This window comes from Cyanistes caeruleus, chromosome Z (assembly GCF_971803275.1).
Source record: "Cyanistes caeruleus chromosome Z, bCyaCae1.hap1.1, whole genome shotgun sequence".
Lineage (NCBI taxonomy): Eukaryota > Metazoa > Chordata > Aves > Passeriformes > Paridae > Cyanistes > Cyanistes caeruleus.
Window position 1 is genome coordinate 28,808,297 of NC_141732.1, and position 15,002 is coordinate 28,823,298.

General features: G+C 34.8%; 1 protein-coding gene across 10 annotated transcripts in view; it reads left to right on the forward strand.

Annotated features, from left to right (window-relative positions):
* Positions 1 to 15,002, forward strand: part of SHOC1 (shortage in chiasmata 1) — a 94,934-nt gene that overhangs the window by 49,808 nt on the left and 30,124 nt on the right. For 4 of the 10 annotated variants that reach the window (XR_015281045.1, XM_023944340.2, XM_023944339.2 and 1 more), the window contains 9 exons: positions 1,824 to 1,953; positions 2,522 to 2,603; positions 4,227 to 4,417; positions 6,058 to 6,220; positions 8,110 to 8,212; positions 8,907 to 9,063; positions 10,291 to 10,398; positions 13,761 to 13,890; positions 14,692 to 14,786. Coding sequence is in view for 9 of the 10 variants with exons in the window: in XM_023944340.2 (XP_023800108.2) it covers positions 1,824 to 1,953; positions 2,522 to 2,603; positions 4,227 to 4,417; positions 6,058 to 6,220; positions 8,110 to 8,212; positions 8,907 to 9,063; positions 10,291 to 10,398; positions 13,761 to 13,890; positions 14,692 to 14,786 (1,159 nt within the window). In the remaining variant the exon portion in view is untranslated. The remainder of the gene's footprint in view (positions 1 to 1,823; positions 1,954 to 2,521; positions 2,604 to 4,226; positions 4,418 to 6,057; positions 6,221 to 8,109; positions 8,213 to 8,906; positions 9,064 to 10,290; positions 10,399 to 13,760; positions 13,891 to 14,691; positions 14,787 to 15,002) is intronic. The other 6 variants (XM_086869310.1, XM_086869311.1, XM_023944342.2 and 3 more) reach the window with 5 other exon arrangements.

Consider the following 15,002-nt stretch of genomic DNA (forward strand, 5'->3'; position numbering starts at 1 on the left):
TTACACTTAGAACTATTTAGTTTAAAATATTTTCTAAAATGCACAATTTTCCTGGTTTAAGGCTATTACCTGTGATGATGGCTCAAGGATGTATTTCTTCCATTTCACAAATTTCAGTGACAGAAAACAATTTTTAGGTATTAAGCTAAAGTTAGCCTAAGTAAAACTACATAGTGGTGTTTCAAATTTCTTTCTGATCTGTTTTATTATTGCACATACTTATTTGTTCAGTAGCTTCTACTTCTACGGTAGCATTCTTCTTTAAACTAGGAGTCCTTTGACAACCTTCATGTGCCAATTCTGACAGCTTCTTTTAATGAAGAGAAGGGTTAGCCTTAGGATTTTCTGTTTCTGGTATCTCTATTAGGAAATTCACTAGCTGCCTTTTATTTTATAAATGCGGTTTATAAAATTTATTTTATAAATGCAGTTTCAGCAGTAACTTCAGTAGAGATTACCTAAACTAATACATGGCCAGTAACAAGACATTGGTCCAGCTGCCCATAGTTGTCTGATTCTGTCTTATTTATTCAGAATTTGTGAAAGAGATCACTAAGGAAATGCCATGCTTTGACTTAGGCAAGAGGGACTACATTGGATCAGACCCATTTTTTCACAAGAGCCTTTTAAGGAAAAGATCCTATGATGGCAACAGTTTTTGCTTTTTTTATTAAAATTAACTAGCATTTACAGAATCGTAACTATCAAACTGAAATGGAAAAAGAATTTGCATTAATGAAGTGACAGTCTTTGCTTTCGTTGCTTCCTATGTGTTTTTATGTTTGTTTGTTGGTGTTGGTTTATTTTGGTGGGGTTTGGTTATTTTGTTGTTCTTGTTTTTTGGTTTTTTTCTTAGATGAGAAGGCTTGAAAATTGCACCAGTAGCATGGTTATTCTGGTTCCAGTCTGAGTCAATGAAATATTCCAAATTTCTAGCGGTGTCCAACATTACAAGCTGTATTGGCTTGACAGCATATGTTGGGATGGGTGGGGAGTTCTGGGACCTGAAGGAACATAGCTGAAGTGAGGCAATGAGTTTACAACTAGAGAAAAGTTTCTGGTCTCATTCATGGTGTTATTCCACATGACTGTAGCTAGTTCTCTTCTCCAATATGCCTTTTACTCCACAGACTTTTAAAGAACAACTTCTTTCTTCTTCTTTCTTTAATCTTGTTAAACACAAATGTGTAAGTATAATTTTTCTTTGCTTCCTGAACTCACTGGTTATTGTGTGCTCTTTATACAAAACTGGGCATGGGTTTCAGTGACGAAAGAACTATAACATAGTTTATTAAACTTGGTATTCAGTGAAGTTACTAAGCTCGCCACATAGACTATTTAATTCCAGAGTTCAACTGATTACTACCCTACTTTTGGTGAAAATTAAAGGCTTTAAAAAGGCTTTCATTAGCTCATAATGGCATATGAAACACAAGAGGCCTTAGAATATTAAAAGCACTTGAAGCACCAATAGTAGGAATGATACTAAATTGTTGCTGGTCTTCTTACCCATGTGTCCATTCCGGAGACCATTCCAAGTGTTAAGATAAGCACTTGCAATTGCACATTCAAAGTTTAGGTTAGTAGCTAAATGTATGTGCATACTCAGAGGTGTAGATTAAAAGTTAAATAGCAAATCAGGTAAATGTTAATATCTTCTCTCAGTTTGGACTGTGTTAGCATTACAAAAATAAGGTTTAATTATAAAATATTGTGTTCTAGTAGAAAACCCTTGAAAGCAGTGGGAATGTTGGAAGAAGCAGTACACATAAAGAATGGAACTGTCTCTCTCATGATTTTATCACATGCCTTTTTTTATTCAGAGCATGGCAAGGCAGAAGTTTTCCATCTGGAAATTATCACTTTGCTTTCCTCCCTGTTTGCATCAAGATGAAAAGTATCATCTCAATGGACTCTTTGCTGATGATAAGTATAGGAAGCCATGGACTAGAAGTATGTTATATAATCCTTTAGTTTAGATTTTCTGTAGATTAAAGGAAAAGCTTGTGTTTATCCATAATATGATAAATCTGTTTAAAAAAAAAGTATTTCCAGACACAGCATTATGCCAGTTCTTATTGCTTTTAAAAGTAGAACATCTTCATTGCCCAAATTCAAACAAATGGATATTTGAGTGGCGCAGTAAATGAGATGATATTTCATTAGTTTGTAGAGATCTCCAGGAAGACTTCTTTCTGGAGAAGTGTTTGCAGAAGAAAAACAATGATCAGAGATAAGTAAAACACCAAATCTGATTAGCTGGTAGAGGTTTGGAAGATGATGCTGAGGTTATGAGATGTGGGGAAAACGGAGGTTTTCAAATCACAAAGTAGATACACGTATAAAAGTGTTTGCATCTTACTTGTGCATTTGTATTACCTTTGCTAATGGAAACTAAAGGTGGTGTTTCTTCTAGACATTGTGTGTAAAGTTTGATTAACCTCTGCAATGATTTCATCAATATATTAAAATTAATTTTAATATTTTTTGTGTGACTTTTTTTCTCTCCTTTTTGTCTTAGTTGGTTCAACACAGAACATGATTGCTATTTCAGTATTGGATCAGTGGAAGAAAAGTTTACTTGTGGAGGATTTCCTAGAAAAGTAAGTAACTTTAAATCATTTATGATTTCTTTGATATCATTCAGGTACTTTGTGAATTATAAGCTAATGATGAAAATAGTATATGGAGATGTTTCCTGACAGCAGCAAGTGTGCTGGAGATGTACACACTATCGGATAGCTTAGAGATGCTTTTTTTCACTAAAGATTGTACTGTGGTTTTATGGAGTTCACTGGTTCTTTATATAATTTTTTTAATGGTTGTGTACTCTATTTATGACATTGGAGAAAGTGTCCTACATGACGTGAAAATAAGCTTTTCCCCTCCCCCACCCAAGACAATTATCTTATGTAACTGTACAAGCTATATGACTTGAACATATTTTTCATACTTAGAATAGTCTGCATTAAAATATTTGCCATTTTCTAGTAAAGTCTTAATGGGACTTTGATTTTGGAAGTGGTGGCCTGTGTAGTCTCAAAACAAGCAACTTAGGTTTGTTCTATCTATAAAACTGTAGTGAAACCCAGTGATTTCAGTGAAGTTGGAACTTGGGCAGTGTTTCAAGGTTCATGGATTTTCAAAGGCTTATGTCATGTGAAACTTTGATTACTTTGATTAGTTATTATCTGTACCACATGGTTATTACTTTTGAATTATACTACATGTACTTTCAAAATTAACTTAATAATCAAAATGTTGTAAAATAGTTTATTTTTTTAAGATGTGTAGCAAAGATTCCCTTCTATTGCTGTTTTCACATAAAGTCCTGTACTGAGTTTCAAAGGTACACTTATACACTGAGTGCTTTTATGGGAATTACCTTTAGATGACTAGCAAATAGCAAGATGGTGTAATGCTAAGTATGATTAAAAATATGAATAAATCAGTAGGATGCAAAATTGAGAAATCAGTTGTCTGAAATAAGAGTATTAAGTACAATAACTGTAGATGAGCTGATTTGGGTGCTTCAGAAATGTCAGCACTCGTCATAGTTACTGTATTGTTGCAGTCAATTTATATGAGTAGCACAGCATTAACACATATTTTAATCAACTATTGTAACTGTTTTGTCCAGATGAATGCTTAGATCGGGAAAATGACGGCCTTTTTTTTCACTTCCCTAGTCAAATGATTTTCCTACTTATTTGGCAAACAGTAGGGAGGTTTTAATAATAAATAATATTAATAATAATAATAATTATTAATAAATAGTAGTAAATTAATAAATAGTAGTACTGAGGTTAGTATAAAAACTTACAGGAAACTGAAGTGGTTTTGTTTCTTCAATTACACTCTTTTTCATATTGCTGTTACTTGCAATTTCTTGGTTTTTGAAACAGAAGTGTACATTTAACCCAGCATCAAATTTTTGTCACAAATGTTATGACATCAATATAGTTGATGACCTTTTCTTTGGTGCTGGATGTAAACTTAAAGGACTTTTTCTTGGGGAAGAATTGAACATGGTCAGTGTAGTTTGACCATGGATCCAGTGAATAGAGAGATCTCTGTAATTTCCAACCTTCTTTGGTGAGCACAGTGATTATCAAAGTTCTCAAAGCACATAAGAGCTGTTGATTCACTGATAAGTCAGGGAAGTTAGAACACTGATTTTGCTAAAGCTTAAGTGTCAGATATTTTTGTTTTGTTTTGTTTTTTAGGAAACCTATCTCCTCTGTAGAGTTTCAGGCTAGCAATGATTTAATAGAAGTTATTCCAAGCTCAAATCCTTGCTCTCAGACTGGCACAGAAGAGTGTTTTTTACTTACGAAGAATGGTTTTAAGGGAGACTCCACCCAAGACAAGTATTTGAAGATTTACTATGCCACTGAATTTAAAGAACCACAGCAAGGTAAAACGTTCAATTCACTGTTTTCTAAGTTTTGGTAGAGTAATCTTGTTAACTTCCGTAATTTTTTTGCACATGTTCCAGGGGCATTGATGAAATCATTTGGGTGATCAAAAACTTTGCAGTTGCATAATGTATAACCACTGAAGACAGATTTATTCCCTGGAGAAGCAGGGCTTATGTTAATAATTCAAGAGAGATGCAAGCCAAAAGAGGTTTAAGATAGATTTCTTTATGGAGATCTGTTTGAGTTAGTATCATAAAACAGTTTGGTGGGAACATAATCAGTGTCCATCATTTCCAGGCGCGATGAGAGAACAGAGAATTATTACAGATAGGGAATCATCCAAGGAGTCAAAGGAGGATGTGGGAATGAGGAGACTTCCATATTGGTAAAAAACAAGGAAGAACAAAAAGCTGCCTTTGCCCTTCCATATGTATTATATCTGTGTAAAATATGTAAAATGTAAAATTTCATACCACAAATGTAAGGGAATATGTGAAAAGTTGTTACTGGATCACTCCTGTCTCAGGAGAGCAGTAGTTTAAACTCAAAAGAAATAGAATAATGTGATGGCTTGAGTTGGAAAGAACCTTTTATGGGAATCCAGCTCCACTATAATCAGCTCAGGTCAGTCAGATCCTCATCCAACTTCACCTTGAATGCCTCCAGGGATAGGGCATCAGTCACCTCCCTTGTTGTAAGAAACTGCTTCCTTACATCTAATTTAAATTATCTCCCTTTCAGTTTAAAACCTGAGACCTAAAAGGTCTATCCCTCCCTTTCTTATAGGCCTCCTTTAAAACCACAGTAAGCTTTTCCTGGAACCATCTCCTCTACAGGCTGAACATACACCAGTTCTCTCAGCGTTTTCTCAAGGAGAGGTGTTGTTTCCACTGATTGTTTTTGTGATCCCTCCTCTGGGCCTGCTCCAAGAGATCCATGTCTTTTTTTCTACTGAAGACCCCAGAGCTGAATGCAGGGTTCCAGGTGGAGCAAAATGCCCTCCCTCCCCTGCTGCCCACACTGCTTTGGATGCAGCCCAGGACACGTTTGGCTCTCTGGGCTGGGAGTGCCCATGGCTGGGTCATGTCCAGCCTCTCACTCACCAGTACCCCCAGTCCTGCTCACAGGGCTGCTATTGATTGTTGATGACTGTGTTGATATGATAATGTCATCTTTCTTGAAATCATAGTAATTTGCAACCTTTTTTGTAATTTTTTTCTTCTTCAGAATTAGGAAATCTGCATTTAAGTTTAGACATGTATGGAGAGAGTGCCTCATTTCTACATTTAAAATTGCACTGAGCTAAGTTTCTTGGCCAGAACCCACCCCAGAAGTTCCTTTATCATACTTGAAAGTACAAACAAAGAAACAAAAAGAAAATACCTTTTGTTTTAACAGGTATTTTGTAAGACAAAAGAAAACGCTGAAGAAAACTAGACGTTATCATATTAACCATGGAAGTCGAGACTTTGTTGCACTTTAAATGTTTTAGGATTTTTCAGCTTAAAGTAAAAAGCGTTGTTGTTTTTCTGACATTCATAGTATTCCAACAGTTGCTCAACAATTCTCTTTATTCTGATAATTCTTAGTATTTTTATCTTGTTTTATAATGTGGTTTTTTCTTCTGTTTTGACAGATTTATGTTTGGAAGAGGAGTTTGTTTTTATTGATAATCTGGAAAATTTTCGTAGAAAACTGCCAACATTATCTATACTTCTGAGCAGACTACAGTTTTTTTTAGTGAAAGATCCCCTTTTAGATTCTAAAGGACAGATTTTAAGAGCAGACAATATTTTCAGGTACCTATAAATTACTGTGTAATATTAAAGATAAAAAATTGTGTATAATGCCATTAACATTTTGATGTTTGTTGTATATACCTTTTTAACTATCTTATATTTGTAACAGGTAAAGGCTTCAGCTTTTCATCTTAGGAAAAAATGAGGAGGGAGAAATTCATATGCATTAAGAAAACTGAATTAATGAAATTGTGTCATTTCTACATTCTATAGGTGTGAAATGCAATCAGGATATTCATTTTGAAGTACTAAAAAAATGTACATCTTTAAGGGACCTTGTCCTTCCTCAAACTGACTGATTCCCTTTCATGAAAATATCACTATATTTAGTAGGACTAGGAAAAAAAAAAAAAGAAACATTGCAGCATGTAAAATGACATGCTGCATTGTTTCTTTACATGCTGCACATGCTGCAATGTTTCTTTTTTCTCTCCTCTCAGATGTGTGACCAGTAAATCTATGCTCCTACTCTGTTGAATTGTATTTCTTCAAGTTTAAATATAAATTATTCTTACAGTTTTGCTCAGTTTTGTATTGCTAGGTTGATTGAATTTAATTGAATGATATCTATGTAAAGAATGTAAACAAACCAGTACATTAAAACATGTATGCTGTATCAAAAATGGGCCTAGTATTTTGTTAATACACTCATTGTGTGCATACCTTCATAGTCTGGCTAAATATTGTGCTGATTTACTTCATGTCTGGACTACTGTATTGTTTCTTTTGCACTTGGAAAGGTTGCATGACTGACAGGAAAGATAAAGCAGATTTTAACTGAACCAACTGTACCCATATAGTAGAACAAGGAGGAATGGCGTTTGCCTGATTTTCAGACATGAGCCCTAGTCTCACAGTGACTCTCAGATGTAACACTGTGAATACTGTAAATAACCAGTGAAGATAACATGATTCAAATTCTATGACTTTCAGAAATACCAGCAATGGGAGGAAAAAATGCTAGTGTGAAGCTTTACAGAAATAGCTCTGATCTCCTGATCTGTGGTTGACTAGCAAAACCGCAGACCTGTCCAAGGTGGGAATCCAGATCTCATAGTGCAGCACACAGGGAGATGCATTTAGAGAAAGTTGACTTGATTAGACAGACTTCAACTTCAGTTAATATTCATGAGCATCTCAAGGCTGGACACAGAACAATTTGTACTCTGTGGTGTAAAATATTCCTCCAGAAAATAGTGGTGGACTGATGAGGAAGTTGCTCCCCTAAAAAGTCACTATAGATTTAGTGTGTGTAACTGGCACAAAGGGCAAGCCTGATGAAGTGTTTTCTTTCTGCCTGACAAATCATCCCTGTGCTGCTTGTGTCCTTGCTTTTCAATGCAAGTAGTAGCTTCATTCCTGACATTCACTTCCAAGTTTTTCAGTTAAACCAGAAACATACTCTTAGTTTTCACTTTAACTATTAATAAGCATACTCTGCCTTCTTTCATGCTGAATCTTTCCTGAAAATAGAAACGAAAGGTGGCAAAATAGAAATAAGGCTAACAGATTAGAGATTTAATGTATCATTAAAAAAATTGACATTGGAAGAAATTAGATCTGCAACTTTTGCAGGAAGCACTTATACATGAGGGGACTTATGTACTGGAATGTTGAAGAATTATAATATGAAGGTTTTTGCTATAACTGTTTAAGGTAGGCCCCAATATTAAGCAGTTCTTCTCTGCATATAATGTATTATTTCTTGAAAAATTTTCTTGATTAATTACACAGATCAGTACAACATCACTTGGAATTGCCTTCTTAGAAAAGGCATGGATTTAGAAAAACTTTTGGCATGTATATGGCTATCAAAAGTATTGCTAAGAATTTCTTAGACATTAAGTAATACAAATAAGTCACTTACTTTGTTTTATGATCTTTTAAAGGGAATGTTTGACTTTCCAAAATGACATTAAGATGGAAGAGAGTCAAAATGAATTGCAGGGGATTAAGGAGAATTTCTGTACTGTATCTGTAAAAGATGAAGAGGTATCATTTTATTGTTTCATATTATATATTGCATTAGTGGTTGTTCTACATAATGGATATATATTTGTTCACATGCACGCCATCTTACTGAGTTCTTTTTATATTTGCCAAATATTTCAAGCTTTCATGTTTCAAAGATTAAAAAACACTGGTATTATTTGTGGGTTTTTTTATTCTTGGATGCTGATTTTAGGAGTTTCCACTCTGACCAACTATTTCTCCTGACACCTGATGTGTTTGCAGTTTTATGTAGATATTTGTTACACTAAGAATAAAAATTAAAGAACAGGAAGCCATAACATGAGCACGGGAAAGGGAAAGCTACAAGACACATTCTAGAATCTGGGGGAGCAGCTTGGCTTTTTTTTTTAGAGAAGTCAAATCTACTTTTTTCTCCATTTTTCAAAATTGTAAAAAACAAACTTTCAGTAAAATAAATTAAAATTGTACTTGGTCAGGAATTCTAAGACACATTTGTTACACGCCACTGACTCAGAAAGTTGTGTAACATTGTATTTTACTCTGCATTGAGCAAAGCTTTCTATGTGCTGTGTAAAAGTCAAGTGATTTCTCTCGTAAGAGCTCTTAAATTAGTTTAGAATTAAGTTATTTCAAGATTTTGAAGAAGCTTTGACTGTACAGTAATATCAAAGGAAAATTACTGCCCATTCTGGTGTGATTAATATTTTTTCAGTATTTCCTGTTACCTGCTGAATTAGAATTTGGCAAACCCAGCAATGGCAGATCTGATTGTGTTAAGATTCCATCATACTTGCAACTGAAAGAGGTGTTAAACGTAACTCCAGTCACTGTAGATGATGAAGACCTTTGCAAACAGGTGATCAGAGAAGGTGAGAGCTGGCTTTCTTAAGTGCTTGACCAGATTTTCCTTTCATTTGAATGCATTTAACACAGTCAAGCTCTTTTATACTGAGTTCACTTAAAAATTACGTCACAGCTTATCAGATGAGAATTTCTGTGGATGAACTAGGACCTATGTTACACCCAGATTTCTGGCATTAGAAATGCCTCCTTAAGGGGTAGTAAACTGCTTGCTATTTGACTTAGTCCATGTAATATGAGCCATGACTTGTAATATATAATCAACTGTAGCTATTATAATTTGGTCTTTTGTTCTTCAATATGTTTTTAAGTTTACTTTCAGAGACATCCCTAAGAGGATTATATGCAGAACAGTCAAAAACAAAAAAATGTTTTTGTTGCATTGTAATTGCAAACACAAAAACAGATTTCTGGGGGAAAATGGTTAAATATTTCCATGGATAACAGGATTATTCTCAATGACAGTAATAGTTTCCTTAAAGGAATTTTAGAAGAATTACTAAATGCTTTTAGACTACTGATAAATATAACTTTAATGACAGTTATTGGCTGGTTGATGGGAATCCATTATTAATGGATTGATTTGTATGACAGTATTTGTTTAGTTAAAAGGCATTCCCTGAGGGCTGGTTTGTTGTTGTTTGTTTTTTTAAGTCAAAATAAATAATTTTCCAATTTTTGGTGGACAGGAGGCTGTTCAAAGAAGGGAAATTAATGCTTCTGAAGATGGAGCACGTTTGCTGAATTCTGTGTCTGATAGGGCAGCAGTTTGAAGTAATCCAGCCTCTTATTGAAGATAGAAACAAAACTTTTAAAAGTGGATATTTGACTAAGACAGTTTCATGTACATTCCCCTGATACATTTAGTATGTGCCATGTTTCAACCTGAGATTGCAGAGATATGAGGATTCCATATATAAATGTCAACCTAGTGGGGGGTGTCTTTTTGTTCTGTTTTAGTCCTGTTTTAGTAGCAAAAGAATCCACATACACATACTCCCAGTAAACTATATTTAGGCTACTTAGTTGTTCTGGAAATTGTGGGTGGAGATTTTTTCTGTCGCGTAGGGGACAAGACTGAATACAGCTCTAATCAGCTAAAGCTTCTGGGGTTACTAACCATGACTAATTTTTCATAGCAGTATATCATGGAGGTTCAATAAAAATACTGAAAGCTCTGGCAGGAAAAATTAATAAATGGTTCATTTATGGCACCTTTTAAAATCTGTTTTCAGATCTCAAAGCAGCAATTACATACAAAATAGAAATTTCCAAGTACTGTGCCATTCCACAAGAGGTTTGCTCCAGTATTAGCACAAGTATGTTGGAATTCTGTGAGTCAGGTAGGAAGATCTGTATAAATCAAGATATAAAAATCAAAAATAAATTCTTCAAGTAGTTTTTCTAATACTCTGTTCATGGGAGAACATGTACCACATAGATAAGAAGATTCACTTTGTGTAGTCTGTTATTTTGTACCTGTACCATAAGGAGGGAGAAGTGCTGTACTCCTCTCTAGAGCTTTATAGTCTAAACACAAGCAAGTTTACAATTCTTTAATGTTGTTTTTGGCTGTAAGTTATGTCTATGACTTTTGCACTTCATTAAATTTTTAGCTCTTTTTTTATCTAACAGCTCATCCACCAAGAGAGGGCAGATGAAAGTTAGGGCACATTGATTAAAATTGTGGAGTCAAAGGACACAGTTTAAAGTTTGTTAAAGTCTTATATAAATGCTCTCAGAAGAGGGTGGTGGAGAGCAATTCAGGTAGAAGTGCTGTGTTTGTAAGTTCTAGAGGTTCAAAACTAGAGGTGCAGACATTCTGTTTTGTGAGTGGTTCAGTAATTACATGCGATTGAGAAGTTAAGCCAGAGCTGTTTTCTACAGAAATAAACTCAAACTGTTGAGTATTTGCTAATGTGCATTGAATCCTTGCTTCTCCTGCACTGAAATCAGGAAATAGACTCTGTGTGTCCAATTTTAATAGCTTGAAAATCCAAGTCATTGTGTTTACACCATTGACCAATACTGAGCAGCTTTGCTCAATCTTGTTGTCCAGTCTTAGCTGAAAATTTTTCAGGTTCCTGGTGTAACCTTTCAAAATAATGTATTTCTTTGCCAGCCCTACTATTTTCACAGCTAAATTCTGCTGACTAAGTGAGGCAGAAAAATGGCTGTGCTTGTAACATTTTTCACCTTCCATTTAATGCAGAAAGGCCTGCACAAGGAGTAGCATTTACAAATTAATGTGATCTGAGCAGAGTGTCAATGCATGATTGATTATACATGTATGTCTTATCCTAATTCATATACTATCTGTGAAAAGATCTATCCATTGTTGCATTGGACAGTAGCAGTATTATCCATCAGTGCTTGTTCACTTGATAGTTTTCCATCCAGAAGTTACTAAAATTCTTGAGAAAGGTTGAGTTCTTTCCAGACCAAGACCCTTCTTTTTATCTTAGTTTCAAGAAGTTTAAGCTGAGCTGATAGTTGTCCCCTGCAGGCCAATATTACTAATAGTATTATGCTTCCGATACTATATTGTAGTGGAATTTTGATTTGAACAATCATATAGTTTGGAAGTATCTGAAATAAAAGCTCAATGCAAACACACCAAATTCCACCAACATAAAGTTAAGATTATTTTACATCTGGAGATTGTTGTCTAGCATGATAAACTGTAATTTGTGTCTAGTCAGCAGACTGCTCTTCATTTCTAAGCTTACAAGCAGGAGGGGCTTAAGTGCAATAGATCAGACTCTTCCCTTGTATATAGTAATAATAAATTGACTGTGATCTTCTCTAGGCTATTGTCCATTCTGCAGTAGATGAGTAGTCAAGACCTCTTGAATTGTCCTTTAAAGAAAGTGGCTGCATTAATCTTTGTTACTAATTGCTCTCTTAGCTCTGCTGTTGAATCAGGCAGAATTATATTGTTGGGGCATAATCAGCTTTCAGAAAGAGGATCTCTCTCCTCTTCTTTTTTTTTTTTTTTTTTTTTGTTTTTCCCCAGGATAGACTCAGGTCTGTAGGGTAAAGACCTACAAGTGTGTGGAAACACTGCTAGAATACCATTTGGTAGTAGAAGTTTCTGTATTGGGTGTTGGGTTTCAGCTGAGACACATGACAATCTTCTCCTTCTAATTAATTTTGCTCTTTATGAGTTACCAGAAGTGAAATATGTTTGCTTGAATTCAGAGAAGAAGCAATCATAAGACTAAGCAGTCTTTCTCTTGTCATTGAGTTTGTTTACAAAAGGCATTAGGAAATAAGTTAGTTCTCTGAGTCAGCAATGTTCCAAGAAGGGGAATGTTACTCTGAGTGTAAGCAGAGTTTAACTAACGTGGCTGATAACAAACTTCCACTCTCAAAGGCAAAAATAACTGGACAAGAACAAATATGAATAGTATTGCTCAAAGAGAAAGAATAATTATTTTTAGATGTGGCAGGTATTTTTGCTGTCCTGAGATCAGCTTCTGTCCTGTTCAAAGTAAAGTCTTAAAATTGTCCTCTTCACGAAAACTGGTTTGAGAGCTGAAGTTCACAGTGTATGTTCATTGAACCTTTTTTGTTCGAAGTAAGAGGGAAAGAAGTTATGCTGACTGGAAGTATGTTGCTTTCTTTTGTACCCACTTTTATTTCTTACCTTTTTTTCCTGCTTTTCTGGTATGGTTGTGTCTGCTGGCTTTATATCACTGTCCTTTATCCTTCCTGCCTAACAATTGTCTTGTTGGGTCCTTCAAGGAGAAGCTGTGAGCAGCTGGGCAGGTGACTGATTCATAGCCTGCTTTGTGCCAATTGGCCAGGCAATGTGGGTATGATGATTGCATCTACTTACTGCCTGGTGGAATGAATAGGGAATTCATTATAAGTGTTTTTTCCTTGTGGAGACACTGATTTATTCACAATTTTTCTGCTTTAGTTACCACAGAACATGGAACAACTGTGGGTTTTGTGATTTCTATTTTCCAGTTAGTAGAATGCCAGAGAGATTAATGCCAGGGCAGTCATGTGAACCACCGAAATCAATGAAGTTGCAAATTTGTAGTAAGATTTGAAAAAACCCAATAAGTATTAATATGTCCACATTTAATAGGATTGGGAGGGAAAAAAAAAATGTTTGAAGTTACTTGTAGAGGACTTTTATCATGCCAAGTTTGTTTGTATAATGCTTAAAAAAAAACACTTGCTGTTGTTATTTCAGTGTAAATTCAGTGACCATCCCTAGAAATTTCATTGAGTACTAATTCTGCTTGAAAGAGTAATTTTCCCATTAAAATCCTGACTGTTCTTCAAGTTCCTGAGGCTGTTCTTACAGCTGCCACAATATTGCATGTAGTCTCTCTCCCACTTAATTTACTTCATTTATGGAGGAACTATCTAAGACTAACTGGCATAAATATCAAAATCTCAGCCATAGTACCTGATGATTTAATTATAAAAATAATCTTATGCACAAAGTGTATGTACCCACAACTACATCAAATGAATGGGATCTACAATTGTTTCCCCAAACTGTTTGGAAATTAGGTGTAAAATATTTGGGGTATATAGCTTACTGAATTGTGCCATGAAAATATTTTCGATTTTAATCCAAAACTTCACTAGTGTAAGATTTGTAAGCATGTGTATTTTGTTCAAAAGTAGCTTTGTGATTTTGATTTTTATTTTTGTTTTGGCTGGGGCTTTATGCAATTTCCAGCTGAATATATTCCATATTTGAAAGATGAAATGGAAATGCCTTTAACTCCTCCATGCAGACAACAAAGATCATGGGTTAATTTTCTGTGCAGAGGACTTCAAGAAGAACCTATTTCTCTCTCTGGTAACAGGTAATGAGACCTTGGTAGTGTCAAATTCTGTCCTAAATCCTCAAAATAATTGAAAAAATAACTTCAGTGCATTTATGAATTAGTACTTAGATTCTTTGAGCTGCATATATATTGTGTTTTGTGTGAAAGAGTGACAGTATGCACGGTCCATATGTGTGGTTTTCTAGAGGAGCCTGAAAAAGGAAAGGGAAATTGCTTCTATAGACCTTTTTCTCTTCTAACCTGAAAATCCAGTCTCCTTTTTGCACTAAGCAACAGTAAATATTTAAAGCATTTAGCAAGCATGTGTATAGGCATATGCATATTTATACCTATGGCAAGTACATATAGTGCACATGTATCACTTAGTATATCCAGAAGAGATATACTAAGAAAGTATTGTCTGTTTTGGGGATATCCTCCAACAATGGATTTCAGGCTTTTTATGCCAGCATAGGATTAGAATTGCTCCATCTTTTCCTTCTCATTTTATTTGAGACTAGCATTTCATGCCTTGCTATCTTTCAAACATATTCAGGAAGAATTTCAATCTCCCTTTGGGGTAGGAGCCATGATTTAGACAGAATTCTCATTCAGTGCTGCTCTACTTCATGATCCAACCTTCATGGCTTCTCCTCTCACTCTTTCCTATTGTCCTTTGTAAGGATAGGAAAAAATGAATGAGTGAATGAATGAATGAATGAATGAACTGAAAATTTAAAGACAGAATATGTTTAAAAGGTAGTTTTATATAAATCAAAATTCAACAGATAATGCTGCTAAAAGTCATACTGCAAGTTGTTTTATTTATGTTCTTCGTAGTATTTTGATTGCAGAGCCCTCTAGGGAATTCTTAGAATCTTTGGTTTGGCAATCAGAGAAGTATCGGGATAATATGAGCTCTCTTTTGCTTGTCGGTAAGGATTTCTAATTGATGATCAATTTCTAACTGATGCTTACAAGTTCCATGTACACGGAGAAATATAGCAGAAAAGATAATGTTATATTACAGAGCACATATATTGAGCCATTGAGGTTTATCCAGTTACTGTAACCCTGTGAAGTTTGGATTATGTGATTATTTTAGTACATATAAAAAGTAACAGTGTGGCAACATAGAAGTTGGTATGCCA